Source organism: Camarhynchus parvulus, chromosome 3 (genome assembly GCF_901933205.1).
Source record: "Camarhynchus parvulus chromosome 3, STF_HiC, whole genome shotgun sequence".
NCBI lineage: Eukaryota > Metazoa > Chordata > Aves > Passeriformes > Thraupidae > Camarhynchus > Camarhynchus parvulus.
In genome coordinates this window covers 75458253-75482835 of record NC_044573.1, presented here as the reverse complement: position 1 = coordinate 75482835, position 24583 = coordinate 75458253, and the positions used below count along the sequence as shown (strand labels likewise).

Here is a 24583-nt window from a genome sequence, read left to right as displayed (position 1 = left end):
GGTTTACAGGAGATGAAAGAAAGAGACCAAACCTTCACCTATGCTCTTCTTTCATTAATCCCTGATTAATTTTAATATTAGAAGTCAGTAAATGAAGAGTTATAGATTCAATTATAAGTCCATTTATTTGAGCAACATTTCATTTAAGTAGAGCAGTTACACAGAAAAAGCTCCAATTGAAGCAGCATTACAGTGTAAATTTCAAAAGCAAGTAAATTACCTCTCTAAAGGTCAGTACTACTTTCTATTTACTCTCCTAATTTAAAGCTTAAAGCTATTCTATTCTGAAACAGAGAAAACAAACCTAATACACATTACTTACTCTGCCAATCCTAGTATTGTTTCTCTCTTGTACTGTGCGTCTGCTGTAAATCTCTGCACGTCCACTCCTTTGCCAAGTCCTTGCAGAGTCTGAGCCTGAGTGAAGTCCAGCAGTCGTTCATTGTAGTAATGCAGCTGATTTATCAAACTGGTGATTTCTTCAGGCCAGTCTGCCTGGGCATACTGAGTAACATGCTTTGTGACCATCTGAATCAACTCTTTTGGATCAGCCTGCAAAAATAACAGACAACAAACTAAAAAAAATCCCTGTTAACACAGAACAAAAAATTATCAATATGTAATTGATCCTTGTGTTCAAAATTAGGAGATTTGTTTCCATTTCTGAGAAATTTTAAGTAAACAAAATTTAAAATTTTCTGTAAGGCCCATGTGCTCTGATATCATAATTTATCCTTTTGGAATGTTTTAGACTACTCCATATGATACAAATATTTTAAAAAACTCCAAACTTACCTCACCAAATTAACAGTAACAAATGTTTCACTGTGACTGAATTTATTCGTTTTTAAATTCCTCATTTTTATTTACATTGAAACTAAGTAACTGACTGATCAAACACTGAGTAAAAGAAAAGTTACTGAATTTCTGATACAAGATTGAAGAGAGGAATAGCTTTTAAGTGTTGAGAACTAATACTTTCAAAGAAGTATTGCAGGATTCACAAATTACTCGATGCATTGCCTACACCCTGAATCTTCAAAGAATAAAACTGATCATCTATGAACTAAGCAACCTGACTTTTCAAAATACCTTAATCACAAATAAAACTTATTTTTCTGCGTTAGAAATTACACACCAAGTGCATCTGTTATAAACCATTAACTTCTGTAGTCAAAAATCCTCATAGCAAAGCAACAATTTAGAACACGAAGCATGAAAAATGAATGCATGTTCTGTGGAGTGCTCCAATTTACCTCAGCGTCTGGACAGTGGCTGTGTCTAGGCACCTCCACTTGAACAGAGCTCTGTGTAACATCTAAACACTTGGCTTACTCGATAGCTTGATTTCTCTCTTCCATGAAAAACGAGGGCACCAGCAGCTCAATGCCAAAAAATGCACTGTGACTGCTGTGTGGCATCCACTGAGGAAGGAGTACCTCCAAAAGAGCCACCAAAAAAATACTTTAGGATGTCAGTGTAGATGAAATATTCCCTAAGAGAAACAATTGATGTAACTGCTGTGATCTCAAAAATGTTGAGTGTACCCGAGCAATATACATCAGTTTTTTACTACAGAATTATTCTGCTACATTAGAAGATAAACTTGTGAACATTGAGTGCACAGCTGGGTAAAACATGCACCAGAAGTTTAAACCTTGAGGCGTGCTTTATTTTTTCTGTGACTTGTTGGTCATTCTAAATGGATTTTTTTCCAAGTATCTTAACTGACAGGCTGCTCACCAAGTCACATTAAATGCTACAGGGCATCCTTTTTCCTCTCCACTCTACACTTCTGAAGCCCTCTAAACATTGCAAACTCATTAGTTTTATAAACAACAGCAGCACTTCTCTCAAGGCTGCTTAGGAGATCGGTACTAGAATAATAAAACTTCAGAAAAAGAGACAGGCAAGCAGAGTAGTGCCTCTACAACACAATTATATCAGCTGGAAACCCATCCACAGCTTATTATGTACCCTGGTATCTCAGTCTATGTGATACACTAGAAAACAGAGCATGGAGACAGGGTAAGTCAGAGCAAGACAGGGAAACATGTTTAACATAACTGCCTAAAACCTCCAGTGCACTGAGAAAGGCAGGTTCCTTGGACAACCTATGGGAGTAAATTTGCTCTCTTTTGTTAGCTTTCCCCTCTCTCCATTAAGGCCCTATTTGTTATACTTCTGTAAAAGCACCTGTGTGTAATCCTCCATGCTGCCTGTTTATGGTCCCAAGGACCTTATTTGGAAATAATGTCTTGGGGTCTATTGGTCTTACTAATGTCAAATTTAGAATAAAAGAATCTGATACTACGTGAATACCCATGTATATATAACCCCAGATATTTACGGCAAAATAAAGTGCTAACTATTCAATCTAGAAAATAAAAATTATACATTTAGATTAAGACAATACAACTGAAGATTTTTTACTGCAAGTAGTTTCCAAAGATTGTCTTATTCTGTTCACCACCAGAAATCTTTCAATCAAGTATTATCCTCTTATCTCTTAAAAAACCTATGGCCCAAACTATCGCAGCATTTGAATCCAAAATTAGAGAAATCCCACAGTCTTCTGTTTGGTATCAAGATGTATTGAACTTGTATTTCTTAATTTTAAGTATTCATTTTTAACATCTTCACACTTTTAATAATGCATATCTTTTAGAAGAAAAGCAAAACTATTTCTACATCCATTAAATAGTTAATTCAGTTAGACATAATGCTTGTTCTAATGAACAGTAAGAGAGAAAAATCACTACAGCTGCATCACCAGTTTTCAAAAACTGTTTTAACAAATTTTAATTGAAAAAACCATAACAACTAGCTAGTAACAGTACCTGGCCATGAAGAAAATCAGCAAAATCAGTCAAGTCTGAATCTTACTACAACATTCACAGAGTTTTTCAATTCTTGGACATTCTTCAAATTGTAACAAACAGCAATTTGTGTAAATACAAATTAATTTTGACAAGTAAGACCAATAAGATGCCATATTCAACTTGTTCCCTTTATAACATCACCTGTCAAAAACCACACCAACAGCCCCCAAAGAGCTACTACACAAATCTGTTGGTTTTTCAGAGTCCTTTGGCCAGTTAGAAATTGTGCTTAGGTGTCCAACTCCCCAGTTTGCCAGATAATCTCCTCCAGTACTTCTAGAGAGATGTTTGAAAAAAGCTTTCCCTCCTGTGATCATGCAGGAAGGGCAGTTTACATGCACAAACTGTACAGAGTAAGTTTCCAAAGAAGCCACAAGAGCTGACCCAAATGTATTAACACCCTTAACTCAGAAGCCTCCCTAGCACTGCCAGAGGAAATCCCTCAGGAACCCCCTGCCAATGCATTTCACTCAGCTCTTGGGCTGACACTATATTTGTGCTGACAGAGGCCTTACTTAGGAATTAGGGAAAAAAAAAAAAACAAAATGGAGAGAAAAGAAAAAGCACACATCACTTCAGCATAAAGCTAATTTAATTTCATGTTCTTACACGCCATTTACTCAGCACAGGTCATATTTCTATCCCTACTGCCCCACTGGTTATTATCAATCCCTCAGCAGGGATTCAGGGTCCACCTGAGTAAATGTTTTAAAGCAGTTCTTTTTTGATCACCCTCTGGCAGTGACATCAGTGAAGCCCCTCAGCATGTGTGCCACTGTGATAGTATAAAAGTAACACTGGTTTTTATAAAGAAATTGGAGATTTTGATCGTGGAATGTCTTCATTCTTACTCCTGAATTAATCTTCAACTTTTCTGGCTTTTTCATGGCAAGTTGGTATGCCTGTTTTCCTTTTCCAATCTATTTAAGACTTAATTCAGTCATGCACATCAGAAACAAATAAACAAAACAAAAAAATGTATGAGCTATTATGCTGCTCCTCTCCTGCTCAGGAAGTGGCAATAATTTTACAACTATGGTAATACTAATAAAAAAAGAGTAACAAAATAACAAAATAAAAAATAAAACGCTCTACTTTGAACACTTTATCAGTGATATAATAGATCACTGTAAGGCTATTTGGCTTGCTTACTTCTTTTAAGACCAAGAATCCATCCAATTGCTTATAAATAACATTATTCTTTTGGTTCTGTTTTTAATGTAAATAATCTACAGACTGCAATACAGAAATGATCAGAAAAACTGATCAGAAAAACTGCTTAGATTGGAGGCCAATCCACTCATAATCACTCAAAGACAAAACTGACACTGTGGACCTCTCTAGATTGAGGTTGTAAAGCTTTTCCATCACCTTTTGAACTGTAATCTTTTGGCAATGGGCAAAAGCTGCCACTGCATTCAGCCACAGAAATCCAAAAGGAAGGCAGAGGACAGGCTCCCTTGTGCCCAGATCCCTCTAACATCAGGTTTGTTTTACACCATTTTAAGCAATCCTAAGAAAGGTATCATGCTCCAGAGGGAGACACATACACCAAGCAAAATCCTCATGGTTATCAAAACAAGGAGATAACAGCACATGAGCAAGGGTGACCAGGGAGCAGGGTATAAGGTTCCTGCTGCAGACACACCAGGGAGCAGCATGTAAGGTTCCTGCTGCAGACACACCAGGGAACAGGGTGTAAGGTTCCTGCTCCAGACACACCAGGGAGCAGGGTGTAAGGTTCCTGCTCCAGACATACCAGGGAACAGGGTATAAGGTTCCTGCTGCAGACACACCAGGGAGCAGGTTGTTAGGTTCCTGCTGCAGACACACCAGGGAGCAGGTTGTTAGGTTCCTGCTGCAGACACAGCTGCACTTCGCCCATTTCCCTGCCTCTGCAGTTGTTGCCCATCACCAGTGCAGCTGGGAACCAAACCACACCTCTAGAATGCATTCATATTTCGGAAAGGAGAGCTCTCCCTAATCCTTGTAGCAACTGCCACAGTCCTTGCAGCAAGAGATTCAATGTGCTACAAATTTGATGGAGGGGAAGGCATGAAAAAAAGAATGAAGTGAAGCACATAAGACAATAATTTTCCTCACATACTGAAGCAGGAAAAAAAATTTACACGAACAAAATAGTTCACCCAAGAAGTAAAATCCTGAGCGTGCCTGTTCACTCAAGAAATACACTCCATCTCTCCACAGGACAGCTTTTCATTAATTAAATTAATGACACCTGTCTTCAACTTAGACTTCTGTCATGCTGTGAATCAGAAGTATTTTAACTTAGATGCAGCACCACATGAATTTGGAGTAGCCAACCTTCCATATCACAGCTGTCTCACATCTGATCTAGCCAAAGCAAAAGATAAAACATGGCTAAAATGGAAGACCAGAACATCTCAGAAATAAACTTTTATTGTCACATCACTCAACTGCGAGGATACCTCAACCTTTATGTCCTTCCACTGCTGCAGCTACACGTATTGTGTGACAACAGTTTTGGTCAGGATCAGCTTTCACAACCATTTTTTAAAAGGGTATAGGAAGCAGCAGATCTCATCACTCACCAGTGAAATCACATGAGGTCAATATAAAAGAATACCTACCAGAATACCTTCTGTAAGCTATAAGATGCATCAGGTCAAGCTGTACAAACATATCTAAAAAATGAAGTAGAGAATCTATTGTTCATCTCATCTCTATTGTTAAACCTGTAAGACTTACACATTAAGACATTAAAACAATATTCTGTTTCAGATTTAAACTCTTAAATCATCTATCAGAAGTTTTGTAACATACTCTAACATCTCAGCTATAATTAAGTATAATGGTTTTAAAGCCTGTCCCTACTCTTAAAAAAATGCTTCTCACCACAGTATGGTATATGGTACTGCAAACAAGGTATTTCCTACTGTACTAAAAAATTTGTATCTGGATTATGCATATCCAGGAAGGCAGCTGTGGATTTAAATTCTCTAGCCTCCCTTCCTTCCTTTACCACAGATTTCATGTAGATGTATATTTTTTTCCTGAATGTTCAAAAAAGTTTCATTCCAGATGTACGACTGTATCAAAAAAAAAAAAAAACACCACTTCTGGAAATCACTTCTATCACTTCTGCAGCACTGCTGCAGGAAAAAAAAAAAAAAAAAACAAAAAACACACACACACAAAAAAAACAAAACAAACAAAAAAACCAAACAAAAAACAAAACAAAACAAAAAAAAAAAAAAAAACCCAAGAGGCTGCTGTTCCATAATAAAACAAAAGTGATTGGAAATGTTGTCCAGGCAGTTGTTTCTATAGTTATGTTAAGTGACTTGTGTTTGAAGAGTTGAACAAATTGCTCTCATGCTGTTTTTACAGAACCACAGAATGGTTTGGACTGGAGGGACAGCTGAAACTAAACCAAGCTACTCAGAGCCCCATCCAAACTGGTTTTGAAGACTTCCAGGGATGGGGCATCCACACCTTTTCTAGGCAACCTACTCCAGCGCCTCACCACCTTCACATCGAAGCATTTCTTCCTCAAACGTAATCTGAACCTACCCTCTTTTCAGTTTAAACCCAATCTAAACCTTTCCTCTTTCAATTTAAACCTGATCTTCCTTGTCTGGTCACTATGCCCTTGTAGAAGTCCCTCTCCAGATCTCTTGTAGCCCCTTCAGTTACTGGAAGGTGCTAAGAGGTCTCTCCTGATCCTTCTCTTCTCCAGGTTGAACAACCTCAATCCTCTCAGACTTTCCTTTTAAGAGAGGTGCTCCAGTCCTCTGAGCACCTCTGGACCTGTTTACGCAGGTCCATGTCCATTTTGAGGTTCTGGCCCCAGGGCTGGACACAGCACTGCAGGAAGGGTCCCACAGGAATGAACAGGCAGAATCCCCTCCTTGCCCTGCTGCCCGCAGTGCTTTTGATGCTGGCCAGGACACAACTGGCTTTCTCGGCTGTGAGCGCACGTCACTGGCTGATGTCAAGCTTCTCCTCAGAGAAACACCACTTTTTTGCTTTGATTTCTATCAGCTATTCCAACAAGAATGAGGAATAATTTCTCCCAAGAGTAAATGTTTCCACAGGTTTTTTCCTACCTTGTGCTCTCTTACAGATCTTCTGATTGATAAGTCAGGTTGAGGTAGAAAAATCTCATCATTTCATCTGACAGCTCTTTTAGTGAAAATAACACAATATATAAAAGGTTAAAGCGTCAACTGAAAGAACACTTCTGAAAATAGAAAATTACTACATGGTTTTGAGTGAAGTACCTACTAAATTCATAGCATATAATTCATTTCCTATTTGCAGTCAGCATTACTCTCAGTAAATAAGTGCCATGTTTTTGGTAATAATCCTAACCTTCTGTCTATCTCCCTTTTGTCTAAAAAACAAATCATTGTGCTTATTTTTTGAATAAATGATGTAATTGGCTATTCTTTCAGAATATGTCTTTTATCTTGACCTACATGCTACCAACTGTACTCATATACAGACTCTGGGACAACCATAAACTCTTACTGCAAAACTTAACTGCAGTATTATGCAATTTCAGTTTAAGTACAATACTGTTTCTTTTTAATTTGTACAGTTACTTAACTTGATACATGCAAATATTTCTGTATTTTACTAATTTAAAGGCTAAAAACTAGATATCCCATGAGCTGCAAAAACACTTAACTTCGTCTTCCCTGACAGCTATTAAAATGCCAGAAGTCAAATATTTTTCATCTTGATCCAAGAGCACTGCTAGGACTTCTGAGAAGTACAGTGACCACCTTACATTATTGGGATATACATTTTCATTAGCAGTCTTCTCAGCTAAATACAGAGGCCAATCTAGCATTTATCCTAAATTCTCCAAGATGTAAAAAAAGAGGAAAAAAAAAAAAAGAACGCCAACCCAAACTAACCAACCAACAAAACCCACTTAACTCAACCAACCAACAAACCCCACCAGCAAGGAGTCAAACAACTAAAAACAAAGGGATGGAGAAGCCTACTCTCTCACTTGATGGAAATTCAGCAGCTGAAAGGTAACCTATATTGCCAACTCAGATAAATGAAATTTTGATAAAATGTTCTTAATAATTAGATGACTAACAAATTTCAAGCAGGTTGCCTGCAAAATCCATGATGCTCACAGACTGGAGAAAACAGCTATAGAAACTTGGAAAAGGAAGGTAAAAGAGAAGATAAAACTGCTTGACTGCTTGTAAGACTGCTTCAAAAAGCTGTTGTTCACCTCTGTACTGTTTCCCAGAGAGGGAAAACCCTTCACAAGAAGGAAAAGCATTACCACTTATCCCAGCTATCTCCCTCACATGAAAAATCACTACTATGTCTCCAGAGAAACTTGGGCAAGCTAAAACTCAACCCTCTGCTGAAATGAAAGGCTAGTTTGAAGATCCTCTTTTTTAAAAGAAAATTTCTAAACTGCTGTCTAAAGAACAACATTTGCTCCACTTTCAGAAGTAGGATTTGACAGAATAGCTCATATGACCCTTGAGAAACAGAAATAAGCAAGACTGCAAGCATCTCATTTCATAAGTACACTTTATCTTGAAGAAATGAAACAGGGGAATGGAGGCAACACCTAACAACTATTTAACAATAGGTATTTTCTGAGTCACCCAAATATTATTTGGTCCCAACTAAGAATAGCAATACTTTGTCGTGTTGTGTTCTTAACAAAGAAAGATGAAGATCTGTGAAACACTGGCTTAACTGTATCAAACACATCACAACCAAAACAATCTACTTGTCACAATCAGGCTGCAATGTCCCTAATTGCTGGATTCGTTTTTCAGGGATCATACCAGAAGATGTTCAAAACTAACCATATTTGCTGGTAGTTCAGGAGAGCTTACTTGAGCTTTAACTCTTTGGACACACCATAGGTTAGTGAGTTCTCCATTTTTGTTAGCTTAGATATTCACTAATTTTGAAAATGTGTGATTATGTGTTGAGATATCACTGAAAAATAAGCAAATCAATGAGGAAAACTCACAAAATATGACAAGCTATAAAGGAAATTTTAAGTGCTAAATAAAGCGCCAGGAACATGTTTTATAAAGAATGGTAAAGCTGACAGAAAAAGTTCTGAAAAGTGCTCAAAATCAGGAAGCCAGCTAGAGAAGTGGCAGGATCCCATGGAGAAAAGGTGTGGAAGGAGAAGTCATGGGTAAGTCCACAGGAGTAGGAATCATGAGATCTTTGTGTCAGCCTTACTGCTGAAGGTGTGGGGAGAGGAGCCCCATGAGTTAAATGAATCTGGAAGGTGTCAGTTAAGTGCTTGCACACCATGAGCAGCTGGCATTCATCCCTCAGTTCTGAAGGAACACAAATGTGAAATTATGTTAAATGGCAGGCCAAGGTGCACCAATAAATATTTTTAAAAATAACATGCCAGAGTGCAAGTTCCATCCGAAAAAAAACAGGACGTAAAAGGGATCTTCATAGGGACTGTAGCCCAGCAAGTCAAATGTCCATCCGTAGTAAGATGGCAGACTATATAACAAATATTAAGACCACTGAGCATTAAGAGATTGGTGGGAAAAGATCAGCATGGCCTCTGTTCACTGGCTGGAGGGCTATGAGGGTATCAAAAGAGCACACCGACAAACTAAATCAAACACACAAAAATCTTGCAAAATACTTTCACAAGTCTTCACACTGAAGTCTGACCAGAAAACTAAAGATATTAATGTATTGGAAGAATCGTCCTCTCACTAACTGAAATCTGGTGAAACAAAAGAGAGAAGTTTGGAGATCACTTTTTAGAGAGGAGAGTCAACAGCAAGTACTGCAGAGGCAGGTTTTGAGACCACTTTTAGAATCCATTACTGATGATCTAGAGAAGGATTCTGATGACACTAGGGTCTTTGACTTCTCCCCAGATCAGCTGTTAGTCTGGCTGGCAGTCCCATTCATGGTGGCTTCTGCCACTGCCCTCCTTTTCCTTGGTTCTCCTCTCCATCACAGAATCTACACACACACAAAGGAAGACCAATGGGAGAGTGAATAGTGCAACATAAATTCAAGGAATTATACACTCATCTCTCCCAGTTTTGCTTTTCTAACTATCAGGTATGCACTGGACTCGGAAACAGAAGCATCATCAAATTCAACAGATTCACCTGCCAAGCGTTAACGAGTATCAGTACCTGAATATGTATAAACATGTTATTAACATGTTAATAGTGTAGGATATAAAACAATAAGAAGTATTAGGCATAACCAGCAGCATGAAAGAGATGTGGAGCAACCCAAAGACCAGCAAAGAAACTTGAACTTGATGCAGAACATACAACAGAAATTTCCAACAGTGAAACAACAAGGGAAAATCACACTGCCAAATGAAACTTGCTTGTTTTCAGCATCACAAGCAAAACAGAAAGCGATGAGGGCTGGAGATGAGGGCTTGAATCAGGACTTAAAAAACCCCAAGTTTAAAGCCCATCATAGGCCAAAAATAAAGAGCACTACATTTTACCATCTACAACAGCCCTAGTGCTAGCCATTGCATTTATGAATGGAAAGCTGAATGTCCAGACAAAATGAAACAAGACTGCCTGACACAGTTTGTCAGTTTTGCATGTTAGTTGCGCACACGATGTAAAACACTATGTACATAAATCCAAGTTGAGATTAAAAATGTATATATTATCTCTAGTAAACTGAAGGCATCATTTAGGAACGTGACAGAATATGCAAAACAATATGCAACTGTTTAATGAGCATTCAAATAGGAGATTTAGAGATTACCTCATGTGTAGAGACTTAACCTTTAGCTGCACTAGAGTGCCAGGTTAAAGCCATTAAGACCTCATCTAGTATGGGTAATAGATCTGTTATCAGATGCATCAGATCTGCTTCCCTCCCTTTTTCCTGTATGCAGCCTTCTTATATAATATCTATTTCCATTTCAAATTAAGTCTTTATTTTCAACATCCTATATTTGGAATATTACATAAAGCTGTAGCATACGGACCATGGCTGGAAGTTTTACTTCTCTGGATTAATATAACCATATTTATAATTTATACCAACCTTACACAAACAAGCAACAAAACCTTGGAAGCCAGGTGATGCTGGCAGAATGAAATCCTGGCAGACCAACAGAAATTTCCACACATTCCGTTCCAAGTTCGAAGCACTCCTCTTTTGACCAAATTTTGCCTCTTAGAATGTTGACAGAGGCTTTCCAAAGCAGCAAGCAACAAAAAAGGGAAGCAGATTAAGTGCACAAAGAACAAGTTCACTGCATAAATGTACCCTGTCATATAGTGGCTAAATACATATCAGGCTATTTAACTCTGTGGGACTGAACTCCCAGCTTCTTCACCAATTCTAGGCCACAACAAGAGAACTATCACTAAGGAGAATCTCTGAGCTTACCACTTCAACATATTGTCAGTTGCAATGCACAAAAGGACAGGAATCAAACTCACCTTCTTGAATGAAAAGTAACATATAAGGGAAGAAGATAAAAAACTAAGAATTTTCTGCTAACAGCAAATCTCCTTATCTGGTATTATGTGCAAATTCCTGTTCCCCTCTGCAACTTAGCAGTATTTGTTGTACCTGTTGTTTGATGCTCCAAGAAAAAGCTTGCCCCCTCAGATGAGGTCAGTAAAATAATCCTCTTCAAAATAACAGAAACACCTCAGCAATAGAGTATTAGCATGAGGACAGGAACGTAACATATTAATTAACCTCGGGATAATTAAGCATTTTCACTCCCTTCTAGAATAAACAATTTATTCTGGTCAATTATCAGATCACCAGGATAGGACAAATGAGGAGATAAGCTGCTAACAAGAAGAATTACCCAGCAAATTCCTTGGTCAGTTGTACAGCTTTTCTTCTTGTTCATCAAGACTGGGAATTACTGAGAGGTGAATCAGAGTGGCAGTGGGGCAACAGCCTGGATGCCGTGCAAGCAAGGTTCAGCAACAGCTGAAGCAGGCATGTTACCAACCCTTCCAGCCACAAATGCAAAAGCACAGCACCACAGGGGCTGCAATGAAAAGTCAATCCCACCCTGTCACAGACCTAAACCAAAAATAAATATAGGTCCAGGTCCTCAAAAGGTAATTAGTCTTCTCATACCAGTACATTCCACATACACTCCATTCCTTGAAATTTTGCTCTATTCTTCTGACCTTTATCTGCAGTTTTCTTAGGTTGGAGAGCTCCTTTAACATATTCCTCAGGACAAGAAAGTAATATAGCTCAGATGCCTTAAACTGTGACTGTTACATTTATGTTATCATAACAACTAAAATTTGAAATTGTCTTGGGCACAAAATTAAAGTAATACTTTACAGCCAGATCCCTTTGTTTGTCCCAGAAACAAAAGAATAACTTTACCAGAAACTGAAATTATCAAGATGATTTCCTTTTGGGCATCAACAATACAAGAAAGTGATAGTGAGAATTTCTGACAATTTATGACTCTGGTTTGATTCACAGATATTAGCTGTCAGTATTTCACATCACAACTAAAACAAATAAAAAAAGAAACAAGCCTTCACGCAACAGACCCAATCGCTGCTTCAAAATATCTTTCTTGACTAACTAGCAAGTCCTGAAAGTCTGTCCTAGCCAACAGAAGAGGAGCTCTCCTTGCATTTCTCATTATCCTTGTAACATTATGCTCTGTCATTTCCATTCTACCAACATTTCTCCTGTTCTGCCAGAGGCACTCATGAACTCTTTTCAAACAATGTCATTTTAAAATGAGAAACACAGAATGTGCAGACTTTTCCATGCTTCCATACAGTTTCCTTTAAATTCAGATAATTTTCCAACAGTATACTTGATTCACCAGACTAGAAAAATCACAGTTACTGTGACTCAGATGCTGGCAGACAGAAATAAATGCACTATGATCTTGAGGTTTCACCTTCTGAGCATGTAGCTGAAGTGCCAGATTTACTGGCCATGTAAAGAGTGAGAATGGGGGAAAACCAGGATTGGCTGTACACCCTCACCCACAAAAATGCACTCAGACACCTTCTGAGAATAATGTACAGCTTTGAGGGAGGCAAAGGACCTAGGGATGCACTTCTGCTTTCACAAACAGCCACAAGATAAAGGTGATGCAAGCCACCAGTGCCACGAGTCAGAAGACAAGCTACTACTGAATGACATCTCCAGCTGAGTGTAACATGTTCAAAGAAGTTTGAGATCAATTTTCTTTTCCTAGCACAGAACTCTTAGAAAACACACACAAAAAAACCCTCAAACTCATGGCTAGATCTACTCCCATGGACAGAAACCAGAATAACATTGATGAACAAACTTGCAGGTGGACCCGTTCTTTATTACCAGCATCTAAGATGCAAATTTAAGCAAATGTCTGTTTTGCATAAAAATTAAGCATAAATTGGGCATTTAAGTCTGGCATTTAGCATTTTTGGTTTGGGCTTCTGGAAAAAAAATAAGTATGTTTATTTTAGTCAAAAGTATCTGTTTCTATTTCTTGTTTTCTACCTCTGTGACATTCCTTCACTGAATACCCTTGGAATTAGTAGCAATAAATTATAAATTAATATTTGCCTATGTTGTTTTTTTACTGGCATCCAGGCCAGTTTTGGTGGGGTTTTTTCTTGTTTTTTTGGTGTGCTCTTCACTCAATCTTCTTCTACAATTGTTTTCAAAAGCTATTGATTAAGAGTAGCTTAAACATAGAACCTACTATTTCTAGCATGCAACTTAGAATCCAGTATTTATCACAGTCACATACAGTATTTTACCAAAATGGAACAAAAGATTAGCCAAAGATCACATCACAGTTAAGAGATAAATTGCATGGTGCCATTGACAAGACTTTGCTTATTAAATGGCAATGGGAGTACAAACAGTTCAATCTAACATCTCTGTCCTCATTCTTGTAACTTGCACTTTCCAAAGGCTTCTTAGATCTTCGTGTAAAATAGGACTGTTTAAAAAAGCTAAAGTAAGAAAAAAACCCACAAACTTTTTTCATTAAAGTTATCTTGCAGCAGGAAGATTTACAGGCTCAAAGAAAACTTTTTAACAAACATGAATTAATTCTTCACAACCAACTTATTTTTCAAGCCCCACAGTTGTGGGCTATGTTTTCCTGTAGCATCTAACCAGAAAAGAGTAAAATGAACATCTCAGCAGGAACATGAAAAGCTTCCTAATTGCAGAATTGGGCGAATATCAAAATAGGCTTTCTGCTGTAAATCAGGAGTCATTCTTAACATGGAAAAAACCAATTCTCTCATGCCACAGTGGTGATTACTTCCTTTTCAGAAAACTTGTGACCAGAAGTGTTCTTTTAGCTACAATTGAGAGACAGGCTGAAAAGCAAACAGTCCAGAGAGCTTCCTCACAGGAGGAAAGAACTGGTGTAAATTCAGAAAGGCTCCCTTGGAGCAAACAAGGGGTTTTATGCAGGCACCTCAGTAAGAATGGCAATCAGTGCCTTATTAAACTTTTGTATGCCACCTCTTCCATTTAGTACAGACTTCACTGTAAAACTGCTTTAAACACTGGCAATGGAGAACAGGCAAAGTAGTGCCATTCCAAAAACAGAAACTTGTCAAAGGAAATAAAAAAATTTCTCTGTGAATGAGGATGAATTTTCAAAACACCCTAGGTGAGGCTATGGAAACTTTCTGTAACTGTTTCTGTTGAAATGGACTTCACTTTTCCTGGGAAGTACTATATTGCCTTGGACACAGTATTGCAAGGTAACAGCATAAGCTATACTCATTACTGCTTAGTGCTTATAAGCTACTTTGAAAACTGATAGTGCTGTTACCTAAAAATGACACTTGATACTGTGCTTCAAAAACTCCTCCACAAATTGTTAAGTACTTGTTTGTTTACAGCACTGTAGAAGAATAATTATGCGTAACATAACAGGCTGCTCACAGTGTAAGTCAGATCAGCCCCTTAACAGGCTTAACTCATGTACTGGCTTTTTAGAATAGCTTTTATGTTGAACATTAATGAATGTGGCTTTAAAAAGAAAAGAGTACTAACCCTGTAGAGAGGGTGGCATTTGTCCTTGAAACATGGTGCCAAACGAGCATAGATCTGCAGGCTATAGTAATAACTTGCCAGCTGGAGAGATAACGCAGAATGTAATTGCTTTTCAAAGCATTTGTTGGCATCTACCACCTAGAAGAAATAGAGAATTAATTTACATGAAAGAATTAGCAAGCACACAACATTAAGTGTACAAACTTTCTAATAAGCTACTTGGTATCATTTAGAAATAGCTCAGTGTTTTTCTGGCACAGAAGTAAAACAGTAACCTCCATACATAAAGATAATTCTACAATATGATGGCTTTTTCCCCCTTGCACAAACACCTAACCAAAACATTTTTCCAACTACACTATTGCTGCTTCTATACCACAAGGATATTATCCACATTTCTGAGTTACATTAGAATTGTCAGTCTGGTGGTCCAACTTCTATTTTATGTAAGAAAAGGTATCTTTTCATCAGTGCCATGCTCAATGGACAGTCCAATGACATATGCTCACTTTCCTTTATATGCACCAGCCCAATCTATAAAAATGTGTATTAAAATGAATTTGAATACTTAAGCTTTTAAAATCTTAAGGAAATGAAATTTGCTAATGGAATTCTGTTATGAATAGTCTTTCTTGGCAAAAACATACAAACAAAGCCCCTGTCAACATACCTGTGGCAGTGCAAGCAGATAGGCAAGAGACAAGGTTGCATCCTTTGGTAAAGCATCACTTGCCAGTTGTAGCAGAACTGCAACAGAGATGGAGCAGACACAAAGTTCGGATTTCTGACCCACTTGGACTTGAGAGCTAGCAAATGAAATGTTTGCAGGGCAACTATATTTTATTAGACATTAGCTTGAAGCACTCCAGACATACTTAATTAAACACTTATCAGCACAATCCAGAAAGAGATATTATATAATTAAACTGCAGCACAGCTTTACCTTAACTTCCAGGCAAAGTGTTTGGTGCATTAACCAAAGAAGAATGTGATTATGCAGCAACAGATGCTAAACAAAACCACCAGTACTGATTTCCAAGAAGTAAATATTTTGCTTGCAAAATCAAGGAAGTAATGTAATGTTCTAAAGGTTCAAAGATACCAAGAAGAGGAATGGTACAAAATGTCTTCTCTTCAAGCCTTAGCTCACATTCCCTTATCACTGAACACAACAAATCATATTCAAAACTTCTGTCTTAATTAAAAATAAAAACAAAAACCACAAGTATCATAAGAAACACCACAAAAAGGTTCTGAAAACAAGTATCAGTACTACAGCAATTGTAATAAATTCATTAAAGGATAAGCATTCTGATTATAAATTCATATACTTCTGGTAAAACTGACACAAAAATAACCTGCTTTTCCTGCTTTATAGATACCAAATTTGGGGGGAGGTGTTGTTTCCATTGTTATAGATTACATTATTACTAATGTTATTAATAACAATATTATTTCAATAGGAAGAAGATATCTTCCAGCAACCTAGCTCTTTGTTTATTTCAAGGAAGTCTCAAACACCTGTTTGTTAATTCCCACATTACATAAACTCCTCTGCAGGGCATGCTGGTAAAAACCCAATTACTTTGCACACACTCCCACAGTTAATTCTTTGTTCCAAAGAATGACTTATAAAAGGCTTGAATGACCAATTACAATTTTAAGATTATCATTAATTTGCCATCAGCCTGAAGTGGATTTACATGCTGGCCCGCAGCCAGATACAAGCACTAAATTTCTATGTGACAAGTCACCACAGAGGCTGCAACACAAGCCTGTTCAACAGCACCCATCCTTTCTGCTTCAAATGGCTTTTACTGGGCTTCAGACAGTTTCTTGCTTCTGACAAGATTGTTTCTGCTACGCTCTAAATAACCCATATGCTGTCCAAGCAAAGATAGTAAGAACTCTAGAAATATCTAATATTAAAATCTTGATGAAAATTGCTGTCTCGTCCTCTGATAACAAGCAGTTACTTTATGTATTCTTACAACCACCTCTAGTTAAACAGAAATAAAAAAGGGAGGAGGAAGAGTTTCAGCCCATGATAAAGTCTCAATAAACTTAGAAGCATATACTGCAGTTAAACAGCCATATCTACAACTAACCACAAAATTATGGGGAACATTAAGGTATTATTTGCTCTAAAACCCCTGAGGACTAATAGGTATGACTGACTGTCTTGGGTTTACTCTGTTTAGTGCCTAATCTGGTTAGAAGGATATACAGCCATCTTTTCAAATTTCATCTTCAACCTCCTGATCAATCCCTAAGGCCTAAGGAAAAAGAAAACCCCTACTAAACAGAGATGCACAACACAGCCTCAGCCACACCAAGTCTGGGTGCACTATCAGCCCACAGCTGAGGAAGGAGCATTTTACAGGACCCAGGGAGATGAGAGCTACCATTTCACTTGGAAATACTCAGTTTACCACCTACATCCAGACAGCAAGGAGAAGAAATGTCAAGGTCCAAGGCTTGTTGTTGCAGTATGATGTAATACCCTGTTTCAGCTATCCCAGTTCCTCCCTCAGGTGTGCCAACAACTCTCCCTTCCCCTCCTCCTTGCCCCCTTGCTAAGTGCTGCCTGTCAATCTTAACATTCCAGCAAGGGCATCGTCTGATTGGCAAAAGTTCAAAAGATGCTTCTCAGCCCTGGCAACATTGGGCTATTCAGGTGTCACTTGTCCCCTGAGACTTCCCCCCTCCCACCTGGTTGGTGGCATACCTACCCCTTCCCTCCCCCTCTCCCTGGGCTTAAAAGACACGGGGACCACACAGTTCTTTGTTCTGTTGGAGCTATTGCAACATTCAGAGGCCTACGAATAAAGCTCTGGATCAAACCCTCCAGCAGGACCCATCTCCTTTTCCTTCACCATCACCTAAAGCCTTTCCACCAGAGGTAAACCTGAGTTCCTGCTTGCCTGGACTTGTCCCAAGCGCCAGCTGCAATACCCAGCTAGCCAGGGGTGTCTCTGGGGTGAGACCACCACAGCTGCTGCCTTTGGTCCAGCAGCAAGGCCAGATAAGCCCAGGCACGTTCCATCCGGTAATATTGGGATTTTATTCCAATCGCTTGTAACACTACCAAATCCATAAAAGCAGCAAGATATCCTGAGTTTTATTACAGAGTTTTATCAAGGCCAGACTGGATGGGGCTCTGAGTGATGTGGTCTAGTGGAAGGCGTCCCTGCCCATTGCAAGGGGTTGAAACGAGGTGATTTTTAAGATTCCTTCCAACCATTCTATGATTCTCTGATGATGCACACTGTCTGCAGGGAAAGTGTTTAGCCAGTCTCTCACAATGCACATGGCACTGTTATAGTAAACAAAGTCTGATGCTTACTCCAGCCTCTCCTAAGAAAAAGTACCAAGTACAATGAAGACTTCTTTGCTAAACCGTATCTCCCTCCAGGTTCTTCAGTTCTTTTGATGGAGTTGAAACCTGCTGTTGTAACTGTCCTAGAAGACAGCTAGAAACAAAGAGGTGGGATTCAAACTTGTCAGCAAAATCAACTGAAACCTGCCATGCTTGCAGTGACTAGAGCAGTGCAGTAGCTGACACCTCATATCAGCATTCAAGTTTTGTATGGCAAAATCCTCCCAAAAATGTACAGGAAGCCTAAAAATGATAAAAATGCAGAACAATAAGTGGTATTCATATCTGTGTGATTCCTTAAACTTCAGCAGTGTGCTATCAATAGGTATATTTTTAATCTGCACAATCCTGAATGTGTTAACTCATGATAAAGACTTCCATGAGAATTAACAAAGCAAAGCTTTAAGGGGGAAGCAGTGGGACACAATACCTTTAACACAGGGCTAAACACACCACAAACAGTAAATCATTAATCCAATTATTTAGAGAAAGCTATGTTACGCTTAAGAACAATTTACTGACTACCAAAAGGTGTAATACAGAAGGACTGGTGAGTCCAGAATAAACACAGCCCATTTTGCCAGAGGAAAACACAGAACTCTATTTCAGAGCACAGCTGGAGGGATTCTTAAGTGAAACTCTGACTATAGAATAAAAGTGGTGGAAGAGAAGTATTTAATGGCAAAAATTTTATTCTGCACACTTAAGAGGGATGAGATAGGTGCTCAAAAACTGAAGTTAGAATCTAACATTTCTTCTTCAAGGAAAAGTCCCCAACACTGAAATTTCCATCTCAAAAGCAGCCACTGAATTGTAAACAATCAGCTCCAATTACCCAAGTTAGAGCAGGAACTATTACCACAGATCTGCCAAGTAAATAATTTTCCCTAAGGAAGCAATAAATACTTTTTAATCCTTGCCTTCCCTCCTCCTTTAAGACACTGGAATCAAAGCTTAAGGCCTATGGGCATTCAGCATACAACAAATGATATTTTAAGTACTGATTTTAAAAGATTTTTTTGCATTAAGAGAGCATGTAAAGACCAAAACACTCATGCATCCAATTTATACAAGCTGTTGCTAACCTTTTCTGATCCACAGTGTTGTTATATTAGAACTACACAGTTATCTCTACAAACACCACATATCTCAAACTACTGAATCATACACTTGTAAGACAAATATGCTGGTTTTCATGAAACAGTTTGAGTAAATGTGTGGCTTATGAAGAAAGCCTGTCTTGAAACGTCTCATCTAGCAAGTGATTTAATATACTCATTTTTCATGACAGAATTTACCACAAGCCAAGTATAATACATATATCTTCCTTCAAAAGACACTAACAGTATGTAATATTTAAACAGTTAATTTCTTAAACCAGCAGGAGACATCCAAAAGGAAAGATAAACAGCCACAGGTGGTTTTTTGTTATCTTTTTTTTTTTAAAGTGAAATTGTTTCAGTTAAAAAATTATTAAATATAACCTGTAACATGTAGACATTTCAGAAGAAGACAAAAAGTTCTGATGATTCCAGAAGCTGTAGTTAAGCATTAATTGGCAAATAAAATACTACAATAAACCTGCAATACTGAAACCTGGATAAACAGTGGCACAGAATCTGATCAACTGAATATGCAGGCATACAGAGATATAACTCACAATGGCTTACAAATTCCATTTACCTATACATGGTAATATACAGGAAACTTTCAACAATTCCTCCTATTGTTGCCAACCCCCAAATAACACTTTCAGCTTATTTAAAGAGAACTTTCATTTTTCTAGTCTTTGCTGAGCAACTCTTAAAGTCATCAATTCCCTTGAAAACTCTGCAGCTACTTCTAACAAGACTTCTTACCAGTAAGAGCCATTGAACCAGATCACAATCCATGCAAAACACTCAGAAAATACTTCAGATTGTTCTGTGCAATTCTCCACACTTAAACCCACCCACAGATACTTCTGTATTTACTATATATGGAGTGAATATATCCAGTATGTCCATACCTTCTGTAGTTGGAAGTAGGTCTTTTCCTTCGCTCTTTGTCTCTGCGAGTTTCCCTGTTCTCAGCAACACTTCTGCAAAGCTTTCCAAAGAATTGTTCTGGTATGTTCCATAGCTGACTTCAGACTGGAAGTAAAAAGACAACTGACATACGCACTCTACACTTGCATTTTTATTTGGATCACTTGCATCACATGCAGCTACTTACCTCAGTTCCTCTATTTGCTTTCTTTTGTTTAATTCTAATGATTTTAATGATGTTTAATTCTAACAATGTTTAATTTTAATGACACTTTCCTACTATGGTACATAATTTCAAGTCACACATATAATCAAAAACTCTGTATTTGCAGTAGATTATAAAGATCTCAACAAAAAACTGCAGACTTCTGTAACTGTAACTTACTTCTGCAATATATGGATCATCAATTAGAGACTCATAAAATGGATGACAGCCTTGTTTTTCCACAGTAGCATTTTCTCCAGACCCACTTTTTAATACATCTCCAAATTCTTGGCCCTGGGAAAAATAAATATAGTTGAGCTTAGTTGTAAAAAAGCTCATAAAAATGCTGTAAACACTATGCAGAAGGGAAACAGCTGTAAATGAAAAGATCATTGAATTCAGTGGGGAGCAACAAAGGAGTCATCTTACATAAACCAGTTCTGAATGAAGTCCAGTATTCTTAAAAAAGGAAAGAGAATCATGATCAAAAGTAGTATCACAGAAAATAGTGGCACAAACATTATAGAAAGTCACTGAAATAGAGAAAGTAGAAAGGAGAAACTGCAAAGGAACAGCTTTGAATACAAGATGACAGTATTTAAAGAGTGGGCTTTACTGTGCTTTGCTCCCCAAACTTTTAAAATTCTGCCAAATTTCAATTAGGCCTTCTTACACTATGCCAAAAAACAGGAAAAAACAGAGCAGAAAACAGCTTTAGACCCCTTTCTTCACTGGGATTTCTTTGCAAACAGTCCTGTGATGTCTGTAGTTTGTTTATGGATTTGAGGGTTCTGCTATCAGCTCCTACAAAAGGAGCTGAGTTTTTATACTAATGTATCACAAATCTGTAAACATCTGGGGACACATCAGCAATCCCTTACATGTAGTGGTCGCAGGTAAGTTAAAGACCTCTTCCACCACTGCCCATCACTGACAGCATGCAGCATGGCTTTGGTAGTCAGAGTTGTGTTGGACAACACCTTCATGGTTTTGGATGTCGTCCAGTACAACAAATCAGCGGACTGGCCAGAGGAGGCGCTGGTTTCATCCTGTGACATATCCAACACACAATGCAAGGGTTAGACTCCTGCTGTAATTAGGTTACTGACCTAAAGCCAAACAAATGCATTAGAATTCAGGCAAACTATATTAATAACACACTTGAATGACCATTAATTCAGGCAGCAGCTGCCAAAAATAAACAAAAGACAAACCAAAAGTGATTTAGGAGTTTCACTGTGAAGTAAGCGGTGTGATCAGCACAACATTTAGCCCCTTACTCAGTTATCACCCCGTTTCCACAGACTGCACTTGTTTTAGTTCCAAAGTTTATAATGACAATGTTCTATATAAATGTTGAATGTTTCCACTAAAATAATCACCTCTCTACAAACATGAGGATCGAGTATACTAAAGTTAATCTTCGATAATTCAAGAAAGCTGATATTAGAGACAACCTTTATTTTTACAGAGGTAGCATTAATTAAGTTGAATTCACAATAGCGGAAATAGTAGAGATGCAAATTTACATCTCTAGACCAAGTAATAAAGTATCATCAAGCTTTGTAATTTTGCAGCTGGCACACATAATACTGAAAAACAGGCAGCCTAAAGGACTACAAGAATCCCAACCTTTTCTCAATCAAAAACTTCTTCTGCAATACATCCACATATACCTTCACTTAGTATGAACTCACACATAACTCCACTCTTATGAGTAGATACATGTTCCACAAATGGGGCTCTCTATACCAGCTCTTCTTATGTAAAGCATTTAAATAATACCCAGAACATCCATGTTGTCTGATCTGTGCAATTCCAGCTCTCAAAGGTTTGTGTTAATTGCATGCTTTACAATGTGTACACATTAATCACAAACATATAATTAGCATACTGATGTAAACACACTGTTTTCACAACAAAAAACAAATATTTTCCTCCATATAGCAAACTTCAACAGCCATATGTTTATCCCTAACAACTCTACTATTAATTTCCCCATACACTGAAGTATATTGGAACAGAAAAATTCTACCTGTATAATGGCATGGGAAGTATTAGTTTACAACTTACTAATTAATGACAGAACCCCAAACAAACATTTCAATTCTTTCAATGAGAGCCAAATGATGCCAGGTTATGCTGAAGAGAAATACATCCCACTGTAACCTCAGAGGAAAAACATATCGGCTTCAATAAGGTAGAATGTCATGTAGAAAACCTTATTTTTAGTACCTTTTACTATAACATACAGTAAATTACTGGTTTAAGCTGACCATTGAAGTAGCAGGTTCACCTTTAGTCCTTCAGCATTTGTTTTAATCTTTTCTGAAATCATATTGTGCATTCCACAGATGCACCACTAATGAATCAACTGGATAAACTGGGAATTTCAGCTCTTGCTTCACCAAATTAAGACAGTGCATGCCAAGTAGAACCTGTCAGAATTTTTGCTGTTCTAAAAAAATAAAAGCAACTGAAAATCCTAGGTCTGGTGGCCTGGGGGGAGAATTTCTTGTTCATGTGTTTTTTAAATAAACCATTTGAAATACTAAGTAAGACAAATTTTTGTAATTTATTTTAAATGTTACATACAGAATACTAATTCCTTTCTGCCACCATTTTCAACTAGATGCTGGAACACACCTAGCTGATTTTTCATGGAGGAAAAATAAACCAAAACTAAACCAAACTAAAACAGAACGAGAAAAAAACATCCCACTCAAGTTGTCAACTGCATTGGAGCAAAGTGCTTTTCTTTAAATCAGCCTTCTTCAGCAGTATGGAAACTAATGAGCCAACTTGCATGGAGGTGTTAATGCTTATGGCACTACTGCCATTAGATAAACTCTGCTGACTTTCGTTTAAAAATAATTTCACTCTTACAAGTAATTACAGCTTTTTCAGCAAAAATAGAAGTTTTGTTTTCTGAGAAGCCATCTTACTCTGTACCTGGAACAGCAACACTTACATGTTACAACTTTTTGCTATCTGAAATCAATCTCTTACAAAATAAGTTATTTCCTAAATAAGGTTGGAGATCCCATCTCAAGAAAACAACTTTAATTGTATCTTTAGGCAGAAGTTATATTTTGGGGGTTCTGAGAGGTGTTTGAGAGAAATTATTTTCTTCTATTAATTCTTCCTGACATCCTTTATAAAGTAAGTGCTTCTGATTAAAATCAGAATATTAACAACAACAACTTATTAAATAGTAGACAAATTAGCAGATTGAAAATCTGCTTGAATCTAAATGGTATAAAAAAAGACAACCAATGAATTCTGAATTATCACGTTACTCTATAATAACAGCAAAAATATTTATATAAATATATACAGCATATTTTTATATCTATATACACCTTTGCTCCTACATACACTTATATAATTCCAAACAGTCTCATGGGAGGACAAATAACAAAGCCAACTGTTTGTGAGACAAACCACACAAGAGACAATAATAAATTAGAACAATAGCAGCATGGACTTTAGGATTGGTTTTGTTCTTTGATGACAATTAGTCAAGGTGCAAGGATTAAAACTTGCAAAAACCATACACTGCATACACTTTGTATGTTAAGAATCATTTTATGTCAAGACTATGAAGGAAATGAAATGAGGTATAACAGAGTCTGTTCAAAAACAGAGCATCACGCATTAGGTCTTCCTTTTCCCTTTTTGGTACTTCCATTGCCAAATAGGAGTTTAAAATAGCCTCTTTTACATAAGTGTTCATGCAGAGCCTACATGTGGTTATTTTGTGCCTTGGAGGGTTTTGTATCGGAGATTTTAATTTTTTTTTTCAATGTCTGTTACAGCTATGAACTACTCAAAGTGAAAGCTCCAGTCCTGCAATGATAAACCAGACCCTAAATGAGAGACTATGAAAAAGATTCAGCTCAAGATGACAACCCTAATATCCAAGAGCCACTGAATGTTCAGGCTCCTACTAAGGCCATAACATCATGGAAAAGAAGAAATAACCCAGTCTTAAGCAGACACAATGCATTTGATTCAGCTGCTGAAACACACAGGCTTTGATGAGTGCCTGAGATACACAGCAGTAATTAAG

At 37.6% G+C, this 24583-nt stretch overlaps 1 protein-coding gene across 1 annotated transcript in view; it reads right to left on the bottom strand.

Moving 5' to 3' along the window:
- NBAS (NBAS subunit of NRZ tethering complex) overlaps positions 1-24583 on the bottom strand; it is a 156322-nt gene that overhangs the window by 62256 nt on the left and 69483 nt on the right. Inside the window, exons 36-41 of the mRNA XM_030945947.1 lie at positions 21393-21560; positions 20692-20805; positions 20288-20411; positions 15571-15647; positions 14901-15038; positions 323-552 (exon numbers count right to left, since the gene is read on the bottom strand). Coding sequence (XP_030801807.1) covers positions 323-552; positions 14901-15038; positions 15571-15647; positions 20288-20411; positions 20692-20805; positions 21393-21560 — 851 coding nt within the window. The remainder of the gene's footprint in view (positions 1-322; positions 553-14900; positions 15039-15570; positions 15648-20287; positions 20412-20691; positions 20806-21392; positions 21561-24583) is intronic.